The sequence below is a fragment of the Arvicanthis niloticus genome, chromosome 22, assembly GCF_011762505.2.
Source record: "Arvicanthis niloticus isolate mArvNil1 chromosome 22, mArvNil1.pat.X, whole genome shotgun sequence".
NCBI lineage: Eukaryota > Metazoa > Chordata > Mammalia > Rodentia > Muridae > Arvicanthis > Arvicanthis niloticus.
Window position 1 is genome coordinate 33,349,784 of NC_133429.1, and position 26,658 is coordinate 33,376,441.

Consider the following 26,658-nt stretch of genomic DNA (forward strand, 5'->3'; position numbering starts at 1 on the left):
TCCTTTTCCTTGATGTTCTGTATGCCCCTGTTCTCTGCTTATTTCTTTTATTTTTAAGTTATGTAATATACTATAAGTTATTACCATTTATTATGTTCTTCTATACTTTATCCACTGAAATTTAAGTACCACTTTGACAGAATTCTGGTTTGGTGCAAACCCAGGGCTAGAGTTAGGTACACATTTACCACTGAAAGATAAACCCCAGCCCAAGACAGGATTTCTGTCTGTTTCATTTACTGCTAGGATCCTTTGGTGTTTAAGCTATATGTCTACAGTTGTTACTTAGTAAATATTGGCTATATGGATAGTATATATTTCAAGTAATTGCTCACTGTGTCAAACTAAACCAGTTAGGATTAATCCAATGGCATAAGCTGCAAATGGCGCAGATATGCTGAAAGGTTTAATGTTGATATTATAATGCAATTATTGGAACAGTACCTCAAGTTACTGTCTATGTTAGAAGTCAGTTTTGGAGAGTGAATGGGTAAGGAATGGAAACTGCACAAAAGTCAGCACAGTACTGTTAATCAGTAGAATTAAAGAATAAAACAAAACTGTGAAATGAAAATGAGCTTATTAACCATTTACTCCAAATAGAAGATGAATTCTAAAACCTTCAAATAGGTTTGTAATGTGAACTCTTATGTGTGTGTATGTGTGAACACCCATGTTTTGCTCTTGTGTGTTTGTGTGTGATTAAAACTACAGTTTTCCCTTGTGAAGTTACTAGTAAATCTAGGGGAAACTAATAATGAAAAAAATCTAAAAAAAAAAAAATAAATAATAATTTGTGAAGATAATCCAAAATGGTATCCAGTGGTCCTTACTCCCTGATGAATAGGGAAGTGAAGGAGAGGAGAGTCCCTTTCCCTTGCAGAGAGTACAGAACCATGAATTTCCTCTTGTTTGTTTTGGCATGGTTTTGGCAGGGGTTGTTTTAAGACAAAAGTAAATCTAGGTTTTCCCTAAATTTATCATCACAAGATTTTTTTAAAAATAGATGTCTTTGAAGCATTTAAAAAGTTGGCTATAGTTGTCTCTGTCAGCTTCTGGCCTTTGTACAGTTTTCCAGTGTTACTTATTTATATATTATCATATATAATATTTCATATTATATTATAATCCAGAATTAAGTCATATTAAACAATGAGCATTTACTTCAAGTTTTGTGAGTCAGGAATCCAAGAGCAGTTTATCATGTGGCTGCATCTCGTCAGGAGGTTGTAGCTAAGAATACAGAGGGATTCTTTCGATGTGTGCATTGATGATGGTTGAACAGGAGAGACCCTCTACAATCTTACTCCATACCTCACCTCAGTGTGTACCTTGCAGGCCTCTCTGCAAGGCTGCCTTATGGAGGGCCACCATAGACATTTACCTGTGAGAGAGCACTGAGAACAAGACCCAATCTCAGAAAAGGTTTTCTCTTCATGAGTAATGAGCCAGGCATGGAGGAACATGCTTGCAGTCCAGGACCTGAGGCAGCAGGAAAAAGCCTGACGTTATGTTAAAACCAAGTTCATACCTCCTACACCCAAAGCAAAATTTAACAAAAGGAAATTCAAAAATTGTGCTCACTCTGAAGGAGAAAGGATTGTTGGCACGGAAATAAGGACCACTGGGTAGTATTTTAAGATTGTCTTCACAAGAACTTTTGCCTTTTTAATTTTTAAGGTTTATTTTTTGTTTTAAATTATGTGTTTATTCATATGCCTTTTGTGGGTATGTGCATGTGTGAGTGTAAGTGGGTTCTCTGGAGCTGGAGTTACAGGTGGTTGTGAGTACCCTCTGCCCACTGTGGGTGCTAGTAACCAAGTTCAGGCCCGCTGCAAGAGCAGCATGTGCTCTCTATAGCTGAGCCATCTCTCCATTCCCGATTCACAAACACTTTCATCTCTGACCCCTTTAACCTCCTCCCTGAAGCTTGCTGTTTGTAGTAAGGACCTGAGCACAGTGAGTTCACTGTCAGCAGGGCTGTAGTCTGTGAAACCCACATCTGTTCAGAGAAGCATGGCTTGGCATCTGAAGCAAGATAAATAGACACTAAAACATGGTATTCATAACTGCTCAAGAGCTATCACACGCTAGGAAAGTGTCAGGTAGGAGAAGCTCTCCAAGGAGATGACAGAAGCCTGCAGCAAAGGGCTCACCTTGTTTTGTCACATTGTAGTTACCTCACTGTGCCCGGAAACAGTCTACTCAGTGGGAAGGCTTTAGGTTTGGTTTCTGAAGTGCAGAATACCTGAGAGCTGTGTACCTACTCAGGGAGTCCAGTCAGTTAAAAGAGTTTCTAGATAGAGGTCTGCAGCTGTTTGTCTGTTGTCAGTTTTAAGTTCTTCATTAAAGAACCGAGTCTTCTGCTTGGTATGGTAGAACCTAGGAGGTTGAAGGAGGAGGACTCTGGGTTTGAAGTCAGCCTAGAATACTTAGTGAGGTTGTGTTGGGAGTGGGCAGCATGGAATGTGTCTTCTGACTTCCTAAAGGATTAGGAGTTGTAAATTATGCTTGTCTTTAGTCGGTCCTAAGAAAATTATATCTGACTTAAAACTTATCCTTATTTGGGATTATTTGTCTGACAACAACTCTTTCTCTTTTTATTTTTGCCATTTGGTTAAAAAAATGATCTATTTTATTGATGTCTTTGTAGAACCTACATCTTGCTTGTCTTATACTATTCTAAAACTGAATTTCTGTCGAGTGCTCTGATGGTATGCATAACTAATGCTTAGTAGTGACTAAGTGGTAGGTACTTTGAAAGCGTTACATTTGAAAGGGTAAGTAACCTTCAGTGAGCTTAGATCTAATGGTCTTCACTGCTGCTTAGCCCTGCCTTGAGCAAGTGTAAAGCAGTACTTTGGTGATTCCGCTCTCTCTTCATGGTTTCATTTCCCCAAGTTTAAACACATATTTGGTATCACCTAAGCCAAGGATTTATTATTATTATTTTTATTTTTTGGTTCATAGAGGGAAATGTCTTATGAGTTATGACAATTGAAACTAATGTGCATGTGCTTCCTACTCACAGACTAACACTGTTCCTCTTGTCCTTTTGTCTCACTGCTGCTTCCGTCCCACCGGTGTTTGCTTCTCCCTGGTTTGGATTGTGTTTGTTTGCTGCTCACTTCCTCTGCATTAAAAGCTTCTTGGTGATAGCAAAGATGTCCTTGGGCCATCAAGTAAGTAGCTAAAGTTGGAATGTCATGTTTTGAGGACACGATAATATTTGGTGTTACTACAAATGAAAAATAGCATTCGGTTTTGATTGTCACGATGCTCAGTGAGCACGGCTCTCTGCTGCTCCTGTCTGTGTGAAAAAGCCACACACAGTCTGTGTGGAGATCACAGTCATCCAGAGCAGTGGCTCTCAACCTGTGCGGTCACACAGCCCCTTCATGCATCAGAAAACAGGACATTTACATTAGGATTCATGACAGTAGCAAGATTACAGTTGTGCAGTAGCAATGAAAATCACTCTATGGCTGGTGTCACCACAACATGAGGAACTGTATTTTGGAAGCATTAGGAAGGCTGAGAAACCACTTAGAGGCTAATTCATTATTTGGTGAGACCTCCTTCTTATAAGACCCTTGGAGAATCACAGGCATAAAGAGATGGTACAAGGACTTGTTTACTGCCTCATGAAACTGAGAAAGTGTTTTCATTTATAGAATTTTAATAGAATAATGGGATTGTCATTTTTGTTTGTATTTTGGAGATTTTTATGAAGGTGTGTTTTATTTTAGAGGTCTAGAAGGTTACCCTTTAAGATAAAATTGATTCAATTTACTGTAACAGATTTTGCTGGTTTTGTTGTTTTCTGGATAGGGATGGACATTGTGGTGGCTTTTGAATAAGCACAACAGATAAAACATGTGACTGCAGATTGTGTTAGTGCATGTAGACAGTGACAGGAGCAGTGGTACATTAGAAATCACAGCAACATTGAACTAAAAGGAACGTCCGAGATCAGTTCATAAAACGCCGATTCTACAGAGTAAGCCTGAAGCCTAACTATCCAGGAAGTACAGCCCACGAAGTACTGCTATTACTAATTCTAAAAAGTGACAGCAAAGCACTGTTGGTTGAATTTGGGTCTAACAAAGTAATTAAAATTTTATTCCATCATAAATTGAGCAGAGGTTTTGATTTTTATTGAATAACACGTAGGAAATTGATTTCAAAGTTTATATTTATAGGTAGTAGTCACCTCACTGTTGTAAGCCATCTCTGTGCTCTGGACCTCATTTTGTGTGTTGGGGGTGTGTTCAAAGAAAGGGAATGAGCATGATAATGGCAGAGGTTCTTCAGAATGAGACTTGTTCTAAAGACAGGGCAGTGGGTGCCATGAATGTGGTTGCATAATCACAGGACAGACCACAATTTTCCACAATTAATGTTTTAGTAAAAGGTATATATCTATATCTATATATCTATATTTGTCTTTGGTTTATGCTAGTTTTTCTCTCAAATACTTATTAGAAAGCATATTTTATTTTTTATAGAAAGCTAATTAAAGTAATACACTATTTTAAATCACAGCAGTTCTTAAAATATGTTACATATTACATGCAATATTATCAGATAGTAGAAAACAAAGCTAGAAGAACATAAACCTCTTTTTACACATTTTTTTTTTTTATTAAGAGTATTTTTAAATCTTAAAACTCTCTACAGATATTACTGAATCTTACCACTACCTTGATTTTATAAAAGAAAGACTCTCAAATCTTCAGGGCAGTCAGATTGACATACAGATTACTTAGGTATCTTATTTTAGCTTCCATGCAGCAGAAGGGCAAATGCCAGAATTTGCAGTTCTTCAAAGTTTGATGAGCTGCTGAGGGTCTCGGGAGGGTGATAGATTACCTGGCACGGGAACTGCAGTATTAGTCATGCCAGTGTGCTTGCTGCTCTGTAGGAGGAGCTAAGTAGCTACATGCACTATAAGTGGAGCCAGCAGGGGGCACTGTAGTGTCACCATTGACAGGTGAATCACTTGTTAAGCTATGCTGCGACAGTGATTCCTTTGCCAGATAGCTTTTCAGTTCTTTAGCAGATATTTATCAGTTGTGCAAGTGGATACACACAAAAACACAGTCATTGTACTTTTTAAGCTTCTGTTCAGATAGTGCCACTGTTATGCACTTCCTGTAGGGCACTGAATGATTTGTGTTATGAAGAGAAATGTTTGTGAACTAGTTGAGACAAAACACACAGGAAGATGGGCTGTCAGTCTTACTGTCAAGCACTCTGGAAAAAGAGGTTACTTGAGAGCTGGGCATGAAGACACAGGCCTGTCATTCCAGCATCAGGGAGGCAAACTGGCAGAGGCATAGGAGGTCTCTTCAGTTTGGGTTCTTTGTTGGCGATCATGTCTCTAAGAAGCACAGAAACACTGGGTTGGAAAGAGGTGAACAGAACTGTTTACCTGTGTATGTAGTGGAGTTACTTAAAACACATGCCTGTGTGTTACTAAATGCAGAAACATGCTGTAGTCTTCTCCCTTGTGGCACTCCCCAGATATGATGACTATGTTGTATTTTTCTTAATCTTTTATCTTTTTTTTTTTTTTTTGCTTAAAAAATAATAAGGATTTTTTTTTTTTTTTTAGTTTTTAAAATTACATATTATTTCAGTGTGTGTGCTCATGCGCATACCCATTGGTCACAGTATGCTTTTGGAGGTCAGAGGACAATTTGTGTGTATCAGTTCTCTTGTTCCACCGTGTGGGTCCTGAACTTGGTTCACCACATTGGGTGGCAAGTGCCTTTACTACTGAGTTTTTATTTCTTACTTCTTGCTTTTTATTTCTTACACGTTTTTTTTCTTTTACTAAAGATTAAATGCTGGGCACCCCTCTTATGCTAAGCAAGTGCCCTATCAATGGTGTTTTTAAAGGTCTGTACCAGAGTGTATGTAATATGTTGGGAACTTGCTTTTTAAGTTGATGTTATATTTTTGTGACTCATCCATGCTGTTAGACCCAAAAACAGATGGCATATACTGTTGTAGCTTATGCTTGTGCCACAACTTATTAACCCATTTTATGATCTTATTTTTATGAAACAAGAGTCTCATTGTAGAACTTTCTTGGCTAGAACCTGCTGTGGGAGTAGGCTGCTCTTGAACTAACAGAGATCTTCTTGTTGTTGCCCTCCAGGTACTAGGATTAATGATGTACATCACACTTGGATAACACATTTAATTTGTTTAATTTTAGAGTTATTATTGTTGCTGTTTTTGTGAGTATTCGTGCTTTGTACCTAGTGCCAGTGGAGGTCAGATGAGGGTGTTGGATCCCCTGGAACTGGAGTTATAGATGGTTGTTAGTTGTCATGTGGGCATGGAGAATCTAAAGTGGGGCCTCTGAAGAGAGCTAGTCCTCATAACTCCTGAGCCATCTCTCCACTACTTCTCACCCCCTCTGTTTTATTTTTTTAATTGTTGAGTATTTAATCTGTTTGACTTTCGTTTTGTTTGGTTTCTGAAAAGCATTGCCTTAAGGTTTTTACTGCTGTAAACAGACACCATGACCAAGGCAACTCTTATAAGGACAATATTTAATTGGGGCTGGCTTTACAGGTTCAGAGGTTCAGTCCATTATCATCAAGGCAGGAACATGGCAGCATCCAGGCAGGCATGGTGCAGGAGGAGCTGAGAGTTCTACATCTTCATCTGAAGACTGAAGACTGACTTCTTGGCAGCTAGGATAAGGGTCTTAAAGCCCACACCCACAGTGACACATCTACTCCAACAAGGCCACACCTACACTAACAGGGCCACACCTTCTAATAGTGCCACTCCCTGAGCCAATCATATACAAACCATCACAATCATTATATGAAAGTTTTTATTCTTGTCTCTTAGTATGCACAAATAAGAATTTTTCTAGGGATAAGAGCAAGATTGTGTTACATTCATCAAGTATGTGCTAGCCCCAAATTGTTGCCCAGAATGCTAGTATCAGTTTGTACTCCAGCAGTGCCCAAAGAGATTTTGATGACCCATCTTCCTTACTTTATATTCTCAAGCTTATTAATTTTTTTCAATTCTGAAGACTGTAAAATATCCCACTGTAAACCTGATTTCTACCTCTCTGATTATTAGAGAGAATATTTTCATGTATTATTGGATATTTGTGTTTTCTGTTGCAGTATAGCTCAGTTCTTTCTCCTAGTTGCTGTTGGTCTTTTTAAATTCATGTATAGGAGCTATATGTTTAAGACACTTTAGATACAAACTTTTTAAACTATATGGCTGTGAATTTATTCTCCTGTTGAGTGGTTTTTCAGCTTCATTGTGTGATCGATCATCTGATGACCAAATTCGTAATTTTAATGTGGTAGTGGTCATGTGTATCAGTTTCCCTTTCCCTAGTGCTATTACATCATTGTGTAGGGACCATTGCCTGCTCCAAGTCTACAGAGAGATTTCCTTATAGTTTAAAACTTTTAAGTTTTGTATTTTCATTTGTTTCCTTAATTTCCTGTGGCCATTCCTCATGTGTGTTAGGAGAAGGGGATGGACTCTGTCTGTCTGTCTGCCTAATCAGTTGACTTGGTGTCTTTCCTCTTCTCCATTGTGTATCTGCACCTATGAAGGGTCCCTTACTGGTTTTCTGGAATGTTATTTAAATAAGTTAGTTTCTGTTCATTCCTACTATTAATTACAAATCTCAAAAATAGGTTTTTTTTTTTTTTAAATCTATCAAACAAGTCATATTTTGAAACTGGAAGAGCCAAAATGTATACTTCATGATAGAGAAGTTTCATAAAAATGTAAACTTAGTTTGACTTTTTAAAGTAAAATGTTATCACATACCTTAGTGTAACAGGAAGCAATGCTTTCAATCCACCAGGAAGAGCTGATCAGGATTAAGTATTTATGGGGAAATAAGGCAGACAAAAGTCTTGCACTCATAAGGTTTGAGTAGTGGAAAAGAGGAATTGTTACATATTTCAGGTAGTGATGACTACTGTGGAAGTCATGATGACAGGCAGTAGCTTGGGATGGGGGTACTAACATAGAGGTTGTTGAACTGTGCTGAGTTAAAATCAAAAGCCTGTTTATGAGACATCACCATGAAGAAACCCAAGGAACGTTTCCAAAACAGGTGGCATTTGAATACAGACAGCAAGCAAGAGGAAACAGTAAGGAAAAATCTGAGCCCAGAGTATTCCAGATAGGAACAAGAAATAGGCCACAAGGGGCTGGAGAGGTGGCTCAGCTGTTAACAGAGCTTGCTGTTCTTCCAGGGAACCTGAGTTCTGTTCCCAGTACCCACACTGGCTGGCTCACAATGACCCATAACTGTAGCTCTAGAGGGGTGTTAACACCCTCTTCTGGCCTTCACACACGTGTGGCATACACATGCAAAACAGGCTGAGGGAATTCTAAGATGGCATGTTGGGGAATACTAAGGTGACCCTTATTGTAGAAGCCAAGAGATGAGAAATAAAAGATAAACAGGTGACAGACCCTTTGACTCTGGTGGCAGTGGATTTAAAGAGAGAAGAACTTGCTCATGTGCTCTCTCTCTCTTGTCTCTGTCTTTCTCTCCTTCCCCCTTCCTTCTTCCTTCCTTCCTTTTCTTAGGGATTAAACCCAGGGCCCTGCACTAGGCTAACACTGTCACTACATCCAAGCTGTAGTGTGGCTGACTGGCTGACTGACTGGGGCAGTTTCACTGAGTTGCTGAGGCAGTCCTTGAACTTCAGCACTTTGTAGCCTGGGCCAGCATAGAACTTGCAGGCTTTCCTTTCTCAGCCTTCCAAATAGGTGAGATTACAGGCATGGGTAGCGTGGTCAGGCGGCTGAGAAGAAGTGCAAAGTCCACTACAAAATGAAAGTTGGGATGGCAAGTTTGGTTTGTTTTTCTTAATTGGATATTTTATTACATTTCAGATGCCATCCCCTTTCCCCATTTCCCCTCCCTAGAAGACCCCTATCCCATACCCCCTTCTCCTTTTTGCTTTCATACATTTTTTTAAATGTTAACCAATAGCTTTATAAATTTGGTAATGCTCAATATCAATCAGAAGTGTAACCTAATACAAAACCTAGATATATCAACTATCTTTGACTGGTGGAGACATGTGAACATCTGCCTCCATGTCTGGGCCCCCTCTCTCTTTTTCTCCCATCACCTAGCTCCTCCTCTCCTTACTCCTCCCACTTTAGCTCCTCCTACATATCACCCTTCCTGTTAAAATAAAACTTTTCTCTCAAAATACAGTTAGAGCATAACTATACCAATTTATGTCAGTAAGGTGCAAGATAGACCTAATACCCAGTCCATCATTTTGTTGACTAAGCAGAACCTCTGTCATCTCTACTAAAAAAAGACTTAGTTCTGAACCTGGCTTTTTTTTTTTTTCTTGGCTTTAGAATGAATATCAGCTGAAAACCATCCTCTCAAATCTTTTCTCTCAAAGTAAATAGCAAGGATTGGCTATGAGACTATAAGTTTTCAACCCCATCAGAAATCCAGAATCACTGAGTAACTGAAATTATGGGAAGCACAAAGCATAGCTTCTAAAACATACCCAATTTATAGAGACCGCTGAACACCTGGACAGTCCCTATACTACAGAACGTTGAAGCATCCGATCTTCACCCTTCTGGCCCAGGATCATCTGACAGACCTAGTGATGTAGAATTATTAAGGGCTGATTACTCTGTCTTGGCAGATATAATCAGTCGACTATTCTGCAAGTGTGTCCTTTTCTGGACAATGATTTGTCTGTAGATGGAAAGAGGCAATTCTTGCCTAGTGGCTGACTCACCACAATTGGAATAACTCCAAAGATGCTCAATTTCTTCTTAGAATCCAAGACAGGAAGCTGTCAGGAACAGACAGGTCTCTAATCAAAATGAACATTAATACAGAAATGTTTATAACATCAATTCTGTGGGTTTCTGATGTTTTGAAAACCAACTATCCATGTAAGGTAATCTGGACTGTTGTCTGTTAACTCCTCTCAGCTATTTCTAAAGAAAATATAGAAAACACCCTAACAATAAACTCAAAGCCATGAATTTGCTATAGGCCCTTAACTCACAGGCTAACCATCTCAAATAAGTTAAAAAAGTTAAAGAAGGACTGGGTCTAAGCCTCGTATTCCTAAATGTGTTATACAGGTGCAATGCCTATGATAGTAACAATATTCATCTCACTTTTATATTAATAAGAAGCTCGTACCAATGAAAACCTTAAATTTGAAATCAAAGTAAATTTTGTACCATTTAAGAAATTATAACTTCATCTTAATAACAATTATACATATTTCTACCAGTAGGTTATGACTATGCAATAAATCCTAGCTAATCCTCCCTGTTCCACCAAAACTACTACTTTTCCCTAGAAAGACAGCCCAATATTAACCACCTCAGTCCCCAAGCCCAGGGAATAGGGGCGCCGACTCTTCATTAACTTCTTCAAGCTGATTATGGGTGTTGAGATAGTAGAAGAGGGGTTGGGGGAAGAGTAAATTGATAAGCCTCTGACACTGTGTCTTCACTGCATCCAGCTGGAATTCCAGGACATCAGAGGTTTGAGCAGGTCTGCTCAGGTTGCCTGATGAGTAGATACACCAAGGCTATGTATTCTGCAATATAAAAATTCTCAAAACAAATTTTAGTATCAAGATAATTGTTTGTTTGAATTCTGGAATCTAGTCTTCTGGCGGCCTGCCTCTGTCATGTCTAATCCATATAATTCTGGGAGTTTCTATGAGGGTGTGCTCCCATCATCCTCCCATTTTTGCCTTCCTGCTCTCAAATTTCCCAACATCAGGGAATCCAAACTCAGGCACCTAGGCCCTCTACTTCCACTGATGCCTAACCCCTTACCCCATTACCCCCCTCCAATTACTATGAGGGTGTACTCCCACCATCCTCTCATTCCCCCCTCCCTGCTCTTGCAATTTCCCAACACTAGGGAATCCAAACTTTCAGGTACCAAGGCTGTCCACTTCCACTGATGCCTGGCAAGGCCACCCTCAACTACCTATACAGGTGAAGCCATGAGTCCCTCCCTTTGTGTTCTTGGGCTGGAGATTTTAGAATGGCTACTCCAGCTTGTTCCTTGGGACCGTTTGCTTGAAAAATTGTTTTCCAGCCTTTTACTCTAAGGTAGAGTCTGTCTTTGTACTGCAGTGGGTTTCCTGTATGCAGCAAAATGCTGGGTCCCGTTCATGTATCCAGTCCATTAGCCTATGTCTTTTAATTGGGGAACTGAGTCCATTGATGTTAAGAGATATTAAGGAACAGTGATTGTTGTCTCCTGTTATTTTTGTTATTAGAGGGGAAGTTATCTTTGTGTGGCTATCTTCTTTTGGATTTGTTGGAAGAGGGTTACTTTCTTGCTCTTTCTAGGGTATAATTTCCCTCCTTGTATTGGAGCTTTCCTGCTATTATCCTTTGTAATGCTGGGTTTGTGGAAAGATATTGTGTAAATTTGGTTTTGTCATGGAATATCTTGATTTCTCCATCTATGGTAATTGAGAGTTTTGCTGGGTATAGTAGCCTGGGCTGGCATTTGTTTTCTCTTAGGGTCTATATGACATCTATCCAGCATCTTCTAGCTTTTATAGTATCTGGTGAGAAGTCTGGTGTAATTCTGATAGGTCTGCCTTTATATGTTACTTGGCCTTTCTCCCTTACTGCATTTAATATTCTTTCTTTGTTTTGTGCACTTGGTGTTTTGATTATTATGTGATGGGAGGTATTTCTTTTTTGGTCTAGTCTATTTGGCATTCGATAGGCTTCTTGTATGTTTGTGGGCATCTCTTTCTTTAGATTAGGGAAGTTTTCTTCTATAATTTTGTTGAAGATATTTATTGGCCCTTTAAGTTGGGAATCTTCACTCTCATCTATACCTATTATCCTTAGGTTTGGTCTCCTCATTGTGTCCTGAGTTTCCTAGATATTTTGTGTTAAGAACTTTTTGCATTTTGCATTTTCTTTGACAGTTGTGTTGATATTTTCTATGGTATCTTCTGCACCTGAGATTCTCTCTTCTATCTCTTGTATTCTGTTGGTGATGCTTGTATCTATGACTCCTGATTTCTTTCCTAGGTTTTCTATCTCGAGGGTAGTCTCCCTTTGTGATTTCTTGATTGTTTCTACTTCCATTTTTATGTCCTGGATGGTTTTGTTCAATTCCTTCACCTGTTTGGTTGTGTTCTCTTGTAATTCTTTAAGAGATTTTTCTGTTTCTTCTTTAAGGGCTTCTACCTGTTTCTATAGTGTGTTCTCCTCAAATTCTTTGAGAGTGTTATTTATGTCCTTCTTAAAGTCCTCTATCATCATCATTAGGAGTGATTTTAAATCTGAATCTCTCTTTCCTGGTGATATGGGGAATTCAGGACTTTCTCTTGTAGGAGAACTAAGTTCTAATGATGCCAAGTACCCTGAGTTACTGATGCTTATGTGCTTGCACTTGCCTTTTGCCATCTGTATCTCCTTAGTGCTTCCTGCCCTGTCCCTGACTGGAGCCTGTCTTTCCTATTATCTTGGTTGTATCAGAACTTTGTGGGGTGGGTGTAACTACTGGGGTAAGCGCTGGGGCCCAAAATCAGCTCAGTGCTCAAGCGCAGACAGGATGCTGCCCAGGTTAGGGCTCTGGGGGCACCGTTTCCTCTGGGTTTTTAGAGATTGGGGGCAAGGCTGCCGCCCAAGTTCTGCTCAGTGGTCTGGCCCAGACCAAAGGAAGCCAGTGCTCCGGGCCAGGAGTGACTTCCTGGGTCCTTGTGGGTCCCAGTTATTCCCTGTTTGGGGCGGGCCTTGCTGTCTGCTTACCTAAGATATTGCCTGAGTTAGAGCACCTGGGATCCCCGCTTCCTCTGGGTTCTTAGAGATTGGGGGCAGAGCTGCCACCCAAGATCTGCTCAGTGCTCTGGCCCAGACGGGACGGAACCCTTTGTTTTTCTTAAACATGGTGCTTTTAAAAAAGACTTTCCTGCATCAGTGGTTTGTCTGCAGGTATACCTGTGCAGCACATGCCTGCCTTGGTGCCTTCAGAGATCTCAAGGGAACACTGGATCTCCCTCCTAGAACTGGAATTACGGGGCGGGGGTGGGGGTGGGTGGGTGGGTGGGGTTGGTGGTTATGAGCCACCATGTGGGAGCTGGGAACTAGGAACTAAACCAGAGTCCCTAACAAGAGCAACAAGTGCTCCTAACTGCTGAGCTCTCAGTCCAGCCCCTGCCAGGAAGTCTTTTGAACATAGACTTAGCAACCTACTATGAGTAGGTTGCCTGTGTTATTTGCTGTTTAGTTTTGGAGAAGGTAGTCTCTGAACCTCAGTTACACTGTCTTTGAAACCAAAGTCTTACCTACTGGCCATCCAAAAATTAGAACCCAGAGTAGAAAGTCTGTTGAATGTAAAATATTTTTTCTCTTGCTAATAATTTGTATTTTCTGATTATTAATAAACCTGTACATCTTTCCTTACACTTTTTGATCATTTTATTTCTTCTCTGAAATGACTTGTTGTATTGGCAGATATTGAGGAGTTAATATAAACCCTGTGAAAGATACAGTTACCCATAGGGGGCCTTAGCAGTTGGATAGGTATAGGGTCTATAATATATATTTAACTGAGTCTTACCTGTCCATTCCTCTTGAATTTATAGTAAATGAATATAAAAATAAAATGATCATGCAACTTATTAAAGTTGTAAGATTAATATAATTAGAAAGGCACTTTAGGTTTATTCCAAGTTATTAATTATGCCATTAAACCTATTACTTCAATAGTAATTTCTTTTCTTTTCTTTCTTTGAGCTGTTGTAGTGAACACTGAGGAACCTCAGCATTTGACCCCAGGAAAAATGAGTCAGCGCCAAGGCAAAGAAGCTTACCCAACCCCGACTCGAGATCTGCAGCAGCCGTCCCTCAGCCCCGCCAGCCTTCACAGCCAGGGTAAGAGGTCTCCAGCGGGAACACTGGCATGTGTGGTGCCACAGTGCGTTTCCTCCTGGCTTTACACAGTTTCTGTTGCTGTTTATTTTATTTGGATCGTTTGCAGTGGGCTTAAAATGAATACGCCCTTTCTGGTTCCTTGCCTTTTTCTTAGTTTCACCAGTGTTTGGCTCTTCTAAGCCAGAGATTCATTCACTTTTTGGTCTTCTAGCTTCCTTACAATAAAAATTATTGAAACTTGCACCTGGTCTTACCCATTCTCTACCCCTTGCCCCTCCCCCACAGCCCATTCTCTGTCCAATTCCAGTAATTTATAATCACTATTTTACACCCACCTCTATAAGAGCAGTTCCTTTAGTTTCTTTGCTGTTGATTCTTTCAGCTCCCACACCTCTGCTGGTTGATTTCTGTGTCTGCCTACTTTATCTGAAACGGTATCTTCCAATTCTCTTCATGTTGCTACAAGTGATAGGATTTAGTTTTCAAGTACTGCTTGTTTACTGATTTCCATATTTGAGTATTTGGAATTGCTGGATTGTGAATAACATTTTTATTACAAAAGATGTTTTTTCCCTTACTGTAGTTTAGGTATTTTCACAAGGCTTAAATGTTTATCTTAATAAAAGACTGTTTTTATTTTTGCTCCTGTATAGTCAGTGTGATATGCTGTGATGGTTTGAAGTATATAAATAAAATCTGGACACACAAATATACACACATACTAAGTCAGGCATTCTGTGTAGTCAAACAAAGCTTGACGGATAATACTTTTCAACATTGACCACAAGATGCAATTGCAAAATTTATTTTTGTACTTCCTGCTTTAAAACTCATTGGTCTGCCTTGAATTTTATATTAAAAAATATATTACACAGTAGTGTTTAATACATTTCTCATTTTATTGCACAGAATATTTAAATTTGTGTGTAAAGGTTCAAGATTTTTTTTCACTGCTTCTTTGATGACATTTGTAAATGAAAGCCATTCTTTTTCCATGCGTGCATGGCAGCAAAGAATTTGGCGACTAATATCTGTAGTATTATGAAACTGGCTTTGGCCTTTTAGACCCCATAAAAGGGTGTTAGAGGCTCCCACAAGCCTGTGGATTGCACTTTCTAATTTATGGATCATTCTGGTACTCAGCTAGTTTTATTGCATATTCTCAGTTCCCCGGCCACACTCCATAGCTGCAGTGAAAGAGTTGCTTTCAAGGTTTAAGAACTTGAATTTGTTGTTTTATATTTTTTATATTTATATTTATTTTTATATTTTTGGTGGTTTCAGTTATTCTTCTAAATGATGGTTTGAAATTGTTAAATGGGAAATTCCAGAGTGGAACAACTTTTCAGGTTTAAGTTGCACTCAGTTTTGAGTATTGTGATGAAATCTTGTCAGGATCCTGCCTTGTCCTTCCAGGAATGTGAATCCTTCCTTTGTTGAGGGTATTTTCTTGGATGCAGTACCCACCCTGTGGCATGGAGGGCTTCTATTACAGTATATTGCTGTAGTTATGGTTTTAGTAGTCGTTACTCTTTTATGGTACCCACTTATAAACATTACATAGTACACTCTGCAGAAGGCTTAGCACTGTTAGTGGTTGTAGGAATCCACTGAGGTCTTGGAATGTAATACTTGTGGGAAAGGAAAAGGGGACTGTTAGTAATCTTGTACTTTAAAAGTTACAGTTAGACTTCTAACTCTCATAATTAATACTGGCTGTGTCAGGTTTTAGCGTTTTAACGTTATGACATCTTTTGAGATGAGGCTTGTTCAGCCCTTCTTCTCCCCAGCCTTCTTGTTTTGGAGGCAGCATCCCATATAATGCAGCCTGCCTTTAAACTATGCAATCAGGGACGATGACCTTGAACTCATGATCCCTCTCTTTTCACTCCATGAGTGTCAGGATTACATGTGGGTACCACCATGCCCAGTGTATGTGGTATTGGGGGTTGAACCCAGAACCTTTAGCATGCTAGGAAGACCTCTACCACCTTGCTACATTCTAGCCCCAACTCTTTATTTTGTAGGATTGTTGAAATTAAAACAAATTCGTTGTTAGGCTATTATATCGTCGGTTCTGAAGAATGCCCTTGTTTGTTTTTGTCCAACGTGCCTTTGACTTTTCAGTAAACTGACCCAGTGTCCTAAATAATGTTGGCACTTTGATTCCTGCAACTATTATTTAATTTGTTTCTTTACCTTCTGTATTTCCTATAAATGGGAGAACTTAAAGATTTGATTATATTAATTTTGATCATTTTTGAACAATAGTTTTTTATAGGGAAGGTGTTTTACAACATGTTCCATCACATGTGAGGATTCACTTAATTTCTGGTTGTCCTAGTAGTGAGGACATGCGGATGAGTTACAGATTCAAGTTGCACTAGTCCGATCATCTTTATTGAAAGTTGCAGCTTTTCTACTTGAATTGACTAAGTAAAAAGGAAATGCTGTTTGGCACCTTGCAAACACCCTCTTCTCCATCAGCCTTTTACCTAATGATGTCTACAAACATCCTAATTTTTTTCTTAACGAATGATCTTATTTATTTGTGTGAGTGGCTGTCTGTGGCTATGTGCATGTGAGTATGGATACCTGCAGAAGCCAGAAGTGGGTGTTTGAATCCTCTGGAGTGGAAGCTGTAGGCAATTATGAGCTGCCTGATAGGGGTGCTGGTAACTGAACTCAGGTCCTGTGAAACTGTGCAAGGGCTCATAACCACTGAGACATTTCTCCAGCCCCCTCATAAATCTTTTTTGCCAAAAGATGGCTTTCTTAGTTAGGGTTACTATTGCTGAAATGAAACACCCTGACCAAAAGCAGACGGGGGAGTAAAGAGTTTATTTCAGTCACAGTTCCATATAATAGTTAATCACCAAAAGCAGTGAGGTAAGAACCCAGGCAGGGCAGAAACCTGGAGGCAGGAGCTGATGCAGAGACCATTGGAGTGGTGCTGCTTACTGGCTTGTTTCCCATGATGTGCTCAGCCTGCTTTCTAGTAGAGCCCAGGGGTGACACCACCCACAGTGGACTGGGTCCTCCCCCATTGATCACTAGTTAAGAAAATGCTATATAGCTGGATCTTACGGAAGCATTTTTTCAACTGAAGCTCCCTCCTCTTTGATGAATCTAGCTTATATCAAATTGACATAAAACTAGCCAGTACAACTGACCCATTGTCAACATGACACGCAAACACATCACTTTTCAATCAGAACTTTTTCTTTTTCATATATCACAATATATGACATAAATAATTCAGTTCAGCCCCTTTAAATAACAGTGTTTTTTAAAATTTAGAATATCTTTAAAAAAGCAAAGTCTTTCAACTGTGGGTTCCTGTATAAATCAAAATTACATAAGATACTTTCTTCAAGAGGGAAGAAGCAGAGAACAATCACAGTCTGAACAGAAATCAAACTCAAACAGTATAAATAACTCAATGTCCAGTTGTCTGGGATTCACTATGGTCTCCTGCGCTCCTGTACTGTGCTTGGGTCACTCTCCAGCTCTGCCCTCCTCTGTAGCACACAGTTTGACTTCTAGTTATGGCTAGCTCTACACTGCTGCTGCTGCTCTTCTCTGTGGTCATCCTGTAGTACTGCATCTCAAAAACTGCTGGGGTTCCTTGCTGCATCTGGGCCCTCTTCAGGGCCTACAGCCCTGCCACACAGTGCCAGGCTTCAGCTGCTCTCCATGACTTCTTCACACCTTCAAAACCAGGGCTACCTGAATAACGCACAGCTGCCAAGTTCAGCTGCCAGCACAAGGGACAACTTTGGCCATGTCTGGAACACAGCTTCTGTGTGCTGACTCTCAGGAAATGCATTCCAGATTTCATCTCAGCTAACTAGCATTGAGTATCCCAGCAAAGCAAAGGTTTCACTTTAGTGGTTCTGCTACCTTGTTAATCACAGCTGATTCTTCAGCCCCAGCTGACCAGACACCACAGATTCCTCATACAGAGGTGACCCAGTAGAATTTTTGCTTCCCTCTGAGACTTCACAAGCCAGGCCTCCTTTGTCTGCACCGCTCTCAACATTCTTATCTTCTAGGATCCTATAGAACATCCCACTGAACTCTCAACACTCACTAGCTTTTCTAGCTCCAAATTCCAAAGTCTTTCCACAATCCTCTCCAAAACAACATGGTTAGGTCAGTCACAGCAATACCCCACTTTTGCAACCAACTTGTCTCAGTCAGGGTTGTGATTGCTGTGATGACCAAAGCAACTTGGGGAGGAAAGGGTTTATTTTGCTCAGAGTTCCTTATAACAGTTCATCATCAAAAGCAAAGAGAGCAAGAACTCAGAAGAGCAGGAGCCTAGAGGCAGGAGGTGCTGCAGAGGCCATGGAGGAGGAGTGGCTTGCTCCTTACGGCTTGCTCAGTCTGCTTTCTTATAGAACCCAGGACCACCAGCCCAGGGATGGCACCACCCACAGTGTGCTGGGTCCTCTCCCATTGTTCTCTAAATAAGAAAATACAGGCAGATCTTGAGGAGGCAGTTTCTAAACTGAGGATCTCTTCTCTCTGATGACTCTAGCTTTTAGTAAGTTGACATGAAGCTGAGCCAAGTGGAACAATGTTGCCTTTCTACTTTTGATATTGTTTTGACATTTACCAATGATTTTTTTTTCTAAAAAGAAGAGATTTTTTTTTTTTTTTTGGCTGTTTTCAATGTAAAATTTCTAATATGGATAAGTCAGGTGTTCTTAGGTATGTATTATGTTTTTAGTTTTAATAAAATTGAGATAGTAGAGGCTTGAGAGATGGCTCTGGTTAGTAGTGGGGTTGGCTCTTGTGTTGGACCTGAGTTCAAATCTTAGCACTCCCGTCCATCTGTGTTTTGGCTTCCTTGGGTACTGCACCCACACGCACATATCCCTTCCCACACAAGATCACAGTTTTGTAGCACATCATACTTCTCTGAGTTTTAAAATGAGACTGTATTCATAAAAAACTTACAGTAGAATGTGGTAGATAACTCCCCATAGTTGATATGATTATTACACTAGTTGTCGTAACTATTTTGACAAAAATGATCACTTGGGTTAAAGGTAATAGGCTTATTTAGAATTTCTTTTAGTATGAGGCTGGCTGGCTCAGTGCCTCGGTGGGTAATGTACTTGCTGAACAAATTTAGCAGCCTGACTTTGAGCCTCAAGATTCATAAAATGATAGAAGAAAACTGGTTCCATTAATTTATTCTCTTATCTGCATGCATTCCCTTTCCCCAATATATCATGCACATACACAATAAGAATGAATAAATAAGAAGAATTTCCTTTAGTGTGGATAAGCCCATGCCTAATACTTTTTTTTTTAAAAAAAAAACTTAAAACAACTAAATTATGCCATGATGGTACATGCCTGCAATCCCAGCACTTGAGAGCTAGAGTGAGGAGGATGAGGCCTTGGGCTGTGTGAGAGAGACCCTGTCTGAAATAAACACAATATAAAATAAACACCCTCCCATAAAAACAAAGAATAAGGTCTGTTAAGTCTCTGATGAGATGCTGTGCTAGGATAGCTGATAAACACATCTAGACAATCTTGAGAGTCCACAATATGTCAAATACTCACAGCCAGCACTTGAGCTTCTGAGTGGGAAGCGTTAGTTATGAAAGTGTAGTGACTCGTGCTTCAGTCAATGTCTTCCAGTGCTTTTCCATGTGTGAGCTCAGAGGAGCATCTAGGCTGTTCAAGCCATTTCCCCGTTACAATGAGCTCCATCAGCTGGGAAGAATGATTTTTCCTGACCAACTGTTCACAGTATACAAAGCAACTCTCATCTGGAAAAGAATTCTAATCTAGATTTTAGAATTTAATAATCCTTTTACATACACGCACACAGTGATTTGTAGAGAGATCGTTGTTACATTTCTTTTGCTGGCTAATAATGTGTAGTCTACTTACAGTGATGATAATCTGGCTTAGATTTTAAGCTCCTTTTTAATTATTATAATGGAGAAATTAAGCACTATTATGTTGTTTGAATAGCTAAAACAAAAATACAGTTCTTAACCCCTCACATTTTCATAAAGTCTAAGACTGCCAAACTTGTTTGCAGGGTGGTGGGAAGGTTGGGAGCAGGGTCTTCTGTGTAGCTCAGGGACAGAGCTTCTGCCTGCTGAGAGCTGGGGTTCCAGCTGTGCACTGTCCTGAGGGTGGGTCCCCACCTCTGCTTCCTGCTGGCAGCCTGTGAGCTGAACTGTCACTTTGTGCGCTTTGGCCTTCTCATTTTGGTTATTCTGCTGGTCATGTAGTGATCATATTGTGGGGTCCATTTGTTTGTTTGGCTTTGCATTTCCTACTGACTCATGTTGAACATTCTCATGTCTACTGTGTATCTTTTAGGAAATACCAGTTCTTATCTGGTATACATACAAATTTGGCTTTCCAAGCTGGCCAGTGATGGTGCAAGACTTTAATCTCAGTACTTGGGAGGCAGAGGCAGGTGGATCTCTGAATGTGAGGTCAGCCTGGTCTACAGAGTATGTTCTACAATAGCTAGGGGCTACACAGAGAAACCCTGCCTAGAAAAAAACAAACAACAAAAATTGGCTTTTTACATTAGTATTGAGTTTTAACAGTTATTAAATATATTTGTGCCATCTTTTATTGTCTTTGCATTTTATTTTCTTACAGTCTTGGCATGCCTTATCAGTGTCTTAATGATTTTCTTGACAGAGCAGATGTTTTTAATTATAATGTAGCTGGCTTTCTAATTTTCCCCAAGCTTTTTTTCATATTAAAAATCTGTTTCTTCAGTTTACTTCCTGATCACAGCCCCCTCTCTTCTCTCTTTCCACCCCCATATCTCCCCCCCTTCTCTGAAGAGGAGAAGAGAGTTGCTTCCCCCTATCTGCCACCAGCCCACCCTGGCACATCAGGTCACTGCAGGACTAAACACATCCTCTCCCACTGAGGCCAGACAAGGCAGCCCAGCTAGGGAAAAGGGATCCAGAGGTAGGCAACAGAATCAGAGACAGCCACCACTCCAGTTGTTGGGGGACCCACTTGGAGACTGCTCCAAAAATGTGCAAAAGCTGCATATTTGCTACATATGTGTGTGGGATGTAGGGGAGTCTAGGTCTAGTCCATACATGCTCTTTGGTTGGTGGTTCAGTCTCTGTGAGCCCCCGTGGGCCCAGGTTAGTTGACTCTGTAGGTCTTATGGTGTCCTTGACCCCTCTGGTACCAGCCATTCTTCACTGATTCTTCCACATGACTCCCTGAGCTCTGCCTAATGTTTGGCTGTGGGTGTCTGCATCTCCCATCAGCATTGGGTGAAGACTCTTAAATGACAGATGTGCTAGGCTCCTGTCTGCAACCATATCAGAGTATCGTTACTCAGGGGCTGTCTCTCTCCCATTGGTAGATTGTAAGTTGGATCAGTCATTGTTTGGCCATTTTCCCAGTCTCTGCTCCATCTTTGTTCCTGCACATCTTGTAGGCAGAGCAAATTTGGACTGAAGGTTTTGTGGGTGGGTTGGTGTCTTCCTTCCTCCACTGGAAGTCCTAGCTGGCTACAGGACGTGGCCACTTCTGGCTTCGTACCTTCTGCTGCTAGGAGTCTCAGCTATAGCTACCCTCATATCCTCCCAGGAGCTTCCCCTGTCCCAGGTGCTCTGGCTTGTCCCACAAATGCCCACCCACCAATTCTCTTCTCTCTCTCAGCCCTCTCATCACCCCCTCTCCCCACACCTCATCCCCATTCCTGTTCCCCTCCCCACTTACTCTCCTACCCAGTTCCTTCTCTATATCCACTTCCAATGTCTATTTTATTTCCCCTTCTGAGTGAGATTCAAGCATCCTTCCCTGGTCCCTCCTTGTTACTTAACTCTATGGATTGTAGCATGGTTATTGTGTACTTTATGGCTAATATCCACTTATAAGTGAGTACATACCATGCATGTTTTTGACAACTTTTAGTGTCAAGATATATTCTCTCTCACTCGCTCTTTTCTTCTCCCTCTTTTTCCCTCCCCTCCCTCCCTCCCTCCCTCCCTCCCTCCCTCCCTCCCTCCCTCCCTCCCTTTCATCCCCTTTATGATTTTTTGAGAAAGAGTCTCATATGATTCAGGCTAGCCTCAACCTTAACTCTTGATCCTTCTGCCTTCCCAGGTGCTAGGAGGTGTGCCACCATAGCTGGCTCATGTCTCTCTTGATCCTTTCATTTTTAATATCACCATCTCAGGTCAGGTCTTTATTGTTGTTTAACTGTGTAGCCTGTTCTTCTGTTAAGCCCTTGCCTTCCAATGTGACAGGTCCATTTTTCCTTACAAAACAACTAAACAAGACATTGTTACTATTAAGTGAGGCCATGGTGAAATAGAGGCCCCTACAGATGTGTGCGTATAGCCAACAAATATATGGGACCTATACAGTAGATCTCCAAGGAGATAACATGAATGAAAATAGAAGATTATAAATCAAAGTATCATGCTTTAATTATTCAACCCTGTCATTGAAAAGCTGGTTAGATGACTCACCTGCATTTGTGTCCCTCCCGTCAGTGAAGAGACAGTGGTTATAGTTACTTTGGGTTATGTGATGGACGGAGCTGTGTGAGAACCACCTGGGAGCTGTGCTTAGCTTAGCCACAGAGTCTACTCCGCACTGAAGCATAGTAACACACATTTACGAGCATCTCCAAGTGTATCTCGTGCAGCATCATTTGACCCAGCAAATGGAAAACAGTAACGGTCTGATGGAAGTGTGTGTTCTAAGTTCAAGTCTGCTAGTCAAGGCTCTTAAGTATGTCGACTTTTATTATTCTCCCAATCTCATCTTGTATTTCTCTTCATAAACCTAGGTTAAGTGGCTTTCTTCACTATCCTTTAGTTGGACTGTGTTTTTCTTGGTCTTCCACTGTACAATGTTCTTCCAGCCCATGTATGTTGTTTGGTTGGTGGTTCAGTCTCTGAGAGCCCCAAGGGTCCAGGTTAGTTGACTCTGTTGGGCTTCCTGTAGAGTTCCTGTCCCTATCAGGGTTCACAATCCTTCTTCCTATTCTTCCATAAGAGTCCCCAAGCTCCATCCACTGTTTGGCTGTGGGTGTCTGCATCTGACTGAGTCAGCTGCAGGATGGAACCTCTGAAGAGGACAGCCATGTTAGACTCCTGTGTGCAAATGGAACAGAATATCATTAATAGTGTCAGGGATTGGGTCTCAAGTTGGGCTAGTTATTGGTTGGCCATTCCCTTAGTCTCCGATCCATTCCCCATCCCTGCATTTTGTATAGACAGGATAAATTATAGGTCGAAAGGTTTGTGGGTGGGTTGGTGTCTCTATCACTCCACTGAGGTTCTTGCCTAGCTACAGGGATGGCCACTTCAGCTTCCATATCCCCAATGCCGTGAGTCACTGCTAAGGTCACCCCCATTGATTCTTTGGTGCCTCCTTTATCTCAGGTCTCTGTCTTGTCCTAGAAATGCCCTTCACCTCCCCAGCCCCTCAGTTGCAGATTTTGTTCATTCTAATGGCCATCTAGCCTGGTCTCCCCATATTCCCCACACCTGATCCTGAACATCCCCATCACCCTCCCATCCCCTCTTTCACCCAGTTCCCTTCTCCATCTGCCTCTTATGCTATTTTATTCCCCCTTCTAAGTGAGATTCAAGGATATTTTCTTGTGCCTTTGATGTTGTTTAGCTTATTTGAGTCTAGGCCTCCCCGCACATATGTAGCAGATGTGCAGCTTGGTCTTCATGTGGGTCCTGAACAACTGGAGCAGTTGTTCTACATGTGAGTCCTGAACAATAAAAGCTGATGCCTGTATGTGGGATATGTTCTTCTAGCTGAGTTAGTCTGGCTTCAGTGGGAGAAAAGGCACATAGGCTCACAGACTTGATGTGCCAGGGTAAGGGGCTCTGTTCACGAGAAGTGGGGAAGGAGGAAGGGGTGGCCGGGAGGAGGCAGTGAGTGGGATGTAAAGTGAATAAAAAATAAAATAAGATAGATAAACTATTCTCCCTTGTAGTTGTGGGTCATTTCTAAAGATACAGCTTGCTTCTGTATTCATTCACTGAGGCAGCATCTTGTGTAGGCCAGGATGGCCTCAAACTTAGCAACAGCTTGAACTCTTTTCTACCTAGGAACCTCTCAAGTGCTGAAATTACTGATGGTGTACTTCCCTTCCTGGCTTGAAAATGCAGCTTAAATATTTACTCCTCTCTAGGACCTTATTAAATGATGCTGCTATCTTCATCTTCAGAATCCCGTATCAGTGCCTTTGAAGTTTTATAGCTTGCTCCTTTATATGGTTATCACAGTAAAATTTAGATTCAAATACCTTAAGTTACAAGCTTAGTAAGCCATTATTTACTGTTTGATAAATTCATTTAGTTTTATTTTTCTGTTTTCTAGCTGTGTCTTTTTCATGTAAATTGACTCATATCAACTTAAGAGAGGACATAATTACTTAAAAACATAATTATTTTCTGAAGTTTTTACCATTAAAACTTTTGTAGAATTTATGTGTGGGGTGTTTGTCCTGCATGTGTGTCTGTGCGCCATGTGCATGTCTGGTGCTGCGGAGACCACAGGGAGGGCATCATCACCTGGAACTGGAGGTACAGACAGTGGAGAGCCATGAGATAGATGATAGGGATCAAACTTTGGTCCTCTGGAAGAGTAGCCAGTGCTTTGAACCGCAGAGCCATCTCTTCAGCTCTGTCCCCTGAGCCCCGCACCTACTCACCCCATGCTTTTTACTTCCTAGTAGTTTGAGTTAAATATTATTACAGTCTCAGAAAAGTTAAGATGTGTTTCATCTTACTGTTTGGGCTTGGTGTATCTTTCAGTTGTTGTTCAGGAAAAGCAGACATGTTGACTAATTAAGCCTGTGTTCTCCCTTTCTCTGGCTGTTTTTAAAGAACAGGAGAGCCAAAGGAGCCTGGGACTAAATCAGAGCTCATCTCATGAGAGATCCTCATTCCCTCAGGAGCATAGTCAGGCTTCATGGTATGCTGTGATTGGTAGCTAACTTCTTTGATGTAAAAAGCTATTTTCTACATTTTTATTTTTAAGGTAGTTTGCAAATACTTTGCCTTTTGAGAGAACAGTCCATGTGTTCCTTGCTGAAACTTTAGCCCATTTCATACTTTTGTTTGTTTGAGATACAGATTCCCTTTACATCTCAGGCTAGCTTGAATTTATAATCCTCCTGCCTTATCTTCCTGAGTGCTGGGATTACAGGTATGCACAGTTATACATACATGGCTCAAACTAATTCTTAAATGTTACAGTTTTGAATTATCATATAACAAAAGCCTTTGGGTGATTATGGTTTTACCTAAGTTAATTTAGACCATCTGAGTAGTGTATTTCTGTTATCCCTTATCTCTTAGACCTAAAGTCAGTTCTCTCTTTGTTCTGGCAGAATTAAAAATAATAGGAATCTATATCTGAGCTAATAGAAAACATGAGCATAAAGGAGAGGTTCCGTGCAGCAGCTTTCTGCTGTAGAGGGTTGTATCATATTCCCCAGGCTATGGTAGGTGCTGCTGGTATACTCTCAGATGACAGACACAAGAGAACCTTTAGCAAAGGGGTTCACAGGTACAGAGACACCTAGAAGTCACACTCTCATGAACCGAAGCAGTTCTTCCTTCCTCGGTAAGAACATCCTCTGAACTTACATTGGCCATAGGCACACAGATATGTTCTTGAATGTGTATGTATTGTATCTCATGAGAATTGTGTTGTCGAAAGAGGACGTTGATTTCCCCTTTCCCTCATCTTTAACTCCACCCTCTGAGTCCTGGTGCTGGCTTCCAGCCATAAGGAGTTTTGTTAGAAATAGTCTAAATTACAGGCTGTGTCACCTTCTGAGGTTTGGTGGTCTTAATGTATTGGATTCTGAAGTTACCAATACTTCTTTTGATGTGGTTATTTTCTGGTTTGAAATTCCTTGTGTTTAGGAATTTGCTTCATAACATAATGAAAGTCAACATCATATTTTGTCAATTAAGAAAATAAGAATAGAATATTTTTAAATTCCTCTTGGCAACTGTTATAATATCTATATTTAACACTGCATCTACAAAAGAAACTAAAATAACCTGAAAGCATTTATTGAAAATTAAGAATGACTAATCCAGCTTTATTTTTAAGCATCTTTGCAGAGATTAGGGGGAGGTCTGGCTTAGCACTGCCAGGCCTTTTGAGTTGCTTTTTTTTTTTTTTTTTTAAATCAAAGTAGAAAGAAGCATAAAAGAGTAACAAGGGACATTTTTTTTCTTGAAAAAAATGTCTTATGTATATTTTTAACTTAAGATACTTTAAGGGTGATCAGATATTACCTCTACTAGTTAGTTCCTGCTGTTGGAATTTAATCTCCTTTGTTTGGAAAATCTGGGAGAATATACTCTCCTCTTTGCAGAATAATAACAGGGCTTCAGTTCAATTAGCTGCTGTCATTTTCACTTTGAAGAATGAAGAGCCAGATTTTCAGTGTATTTTAAATAATTGTATACTAAAATTACTGTCATAATATGCCAATGAAATGGCTCAGTGAGTAAAGGTATTTTCAACCAAACCTGACAGTCAGATTTCTGTCTGATCCTAAGACCCAAATAGTATGGAAGGAAAGACTCAGTTCCTGCAAATTGTCCTCTGACCTCTACAAGTATGCCATGGGGCAATTGTCCCACCTCTGCTTGCATGCATGCCCACACAAAGAAGCAAACAAATGAACAAATGAGTTTAAAATTATAATTT

The 26,658-nt window shown here is 40.5% G+C and overlaps 1 protein-coding gene across 9 annotated transcripts in view; it reads left to right on the top strand.

The window, feature by feature from the left end:
- Positions 1-26,658, top strand: part of Osbpl8 (oxysterol binding protein like 8) — a 141,238-nt gene that overhangs the window by 58,899 nt on the left and 55,681 nt on the right. For 4 of the 9 annotated variants that reach the window (XM_076920199.1, XM_076920205.1, XM_076920201.1 and 1 more), the window contains one exon: positions 13,795-13,932. In XM_076920199.1, the coding sequence (XP_076776314.1) occupies positions 13,842-13,932 (91 nt within the window). In that variant the 5' untranslated portion in view covers positions 13,795-13,841. Of the gene's footprint in view, positions 1-3,145; positions 3,183-13,794; positions 13,933-25,442; positions 25,555-26,658 lie in introns of those variants that run through there. The other 5 variants (XM_076920195.1, XM_076920196.1, XM_076920202.1 and 2 more) reach the window with 4 other exon arrangements.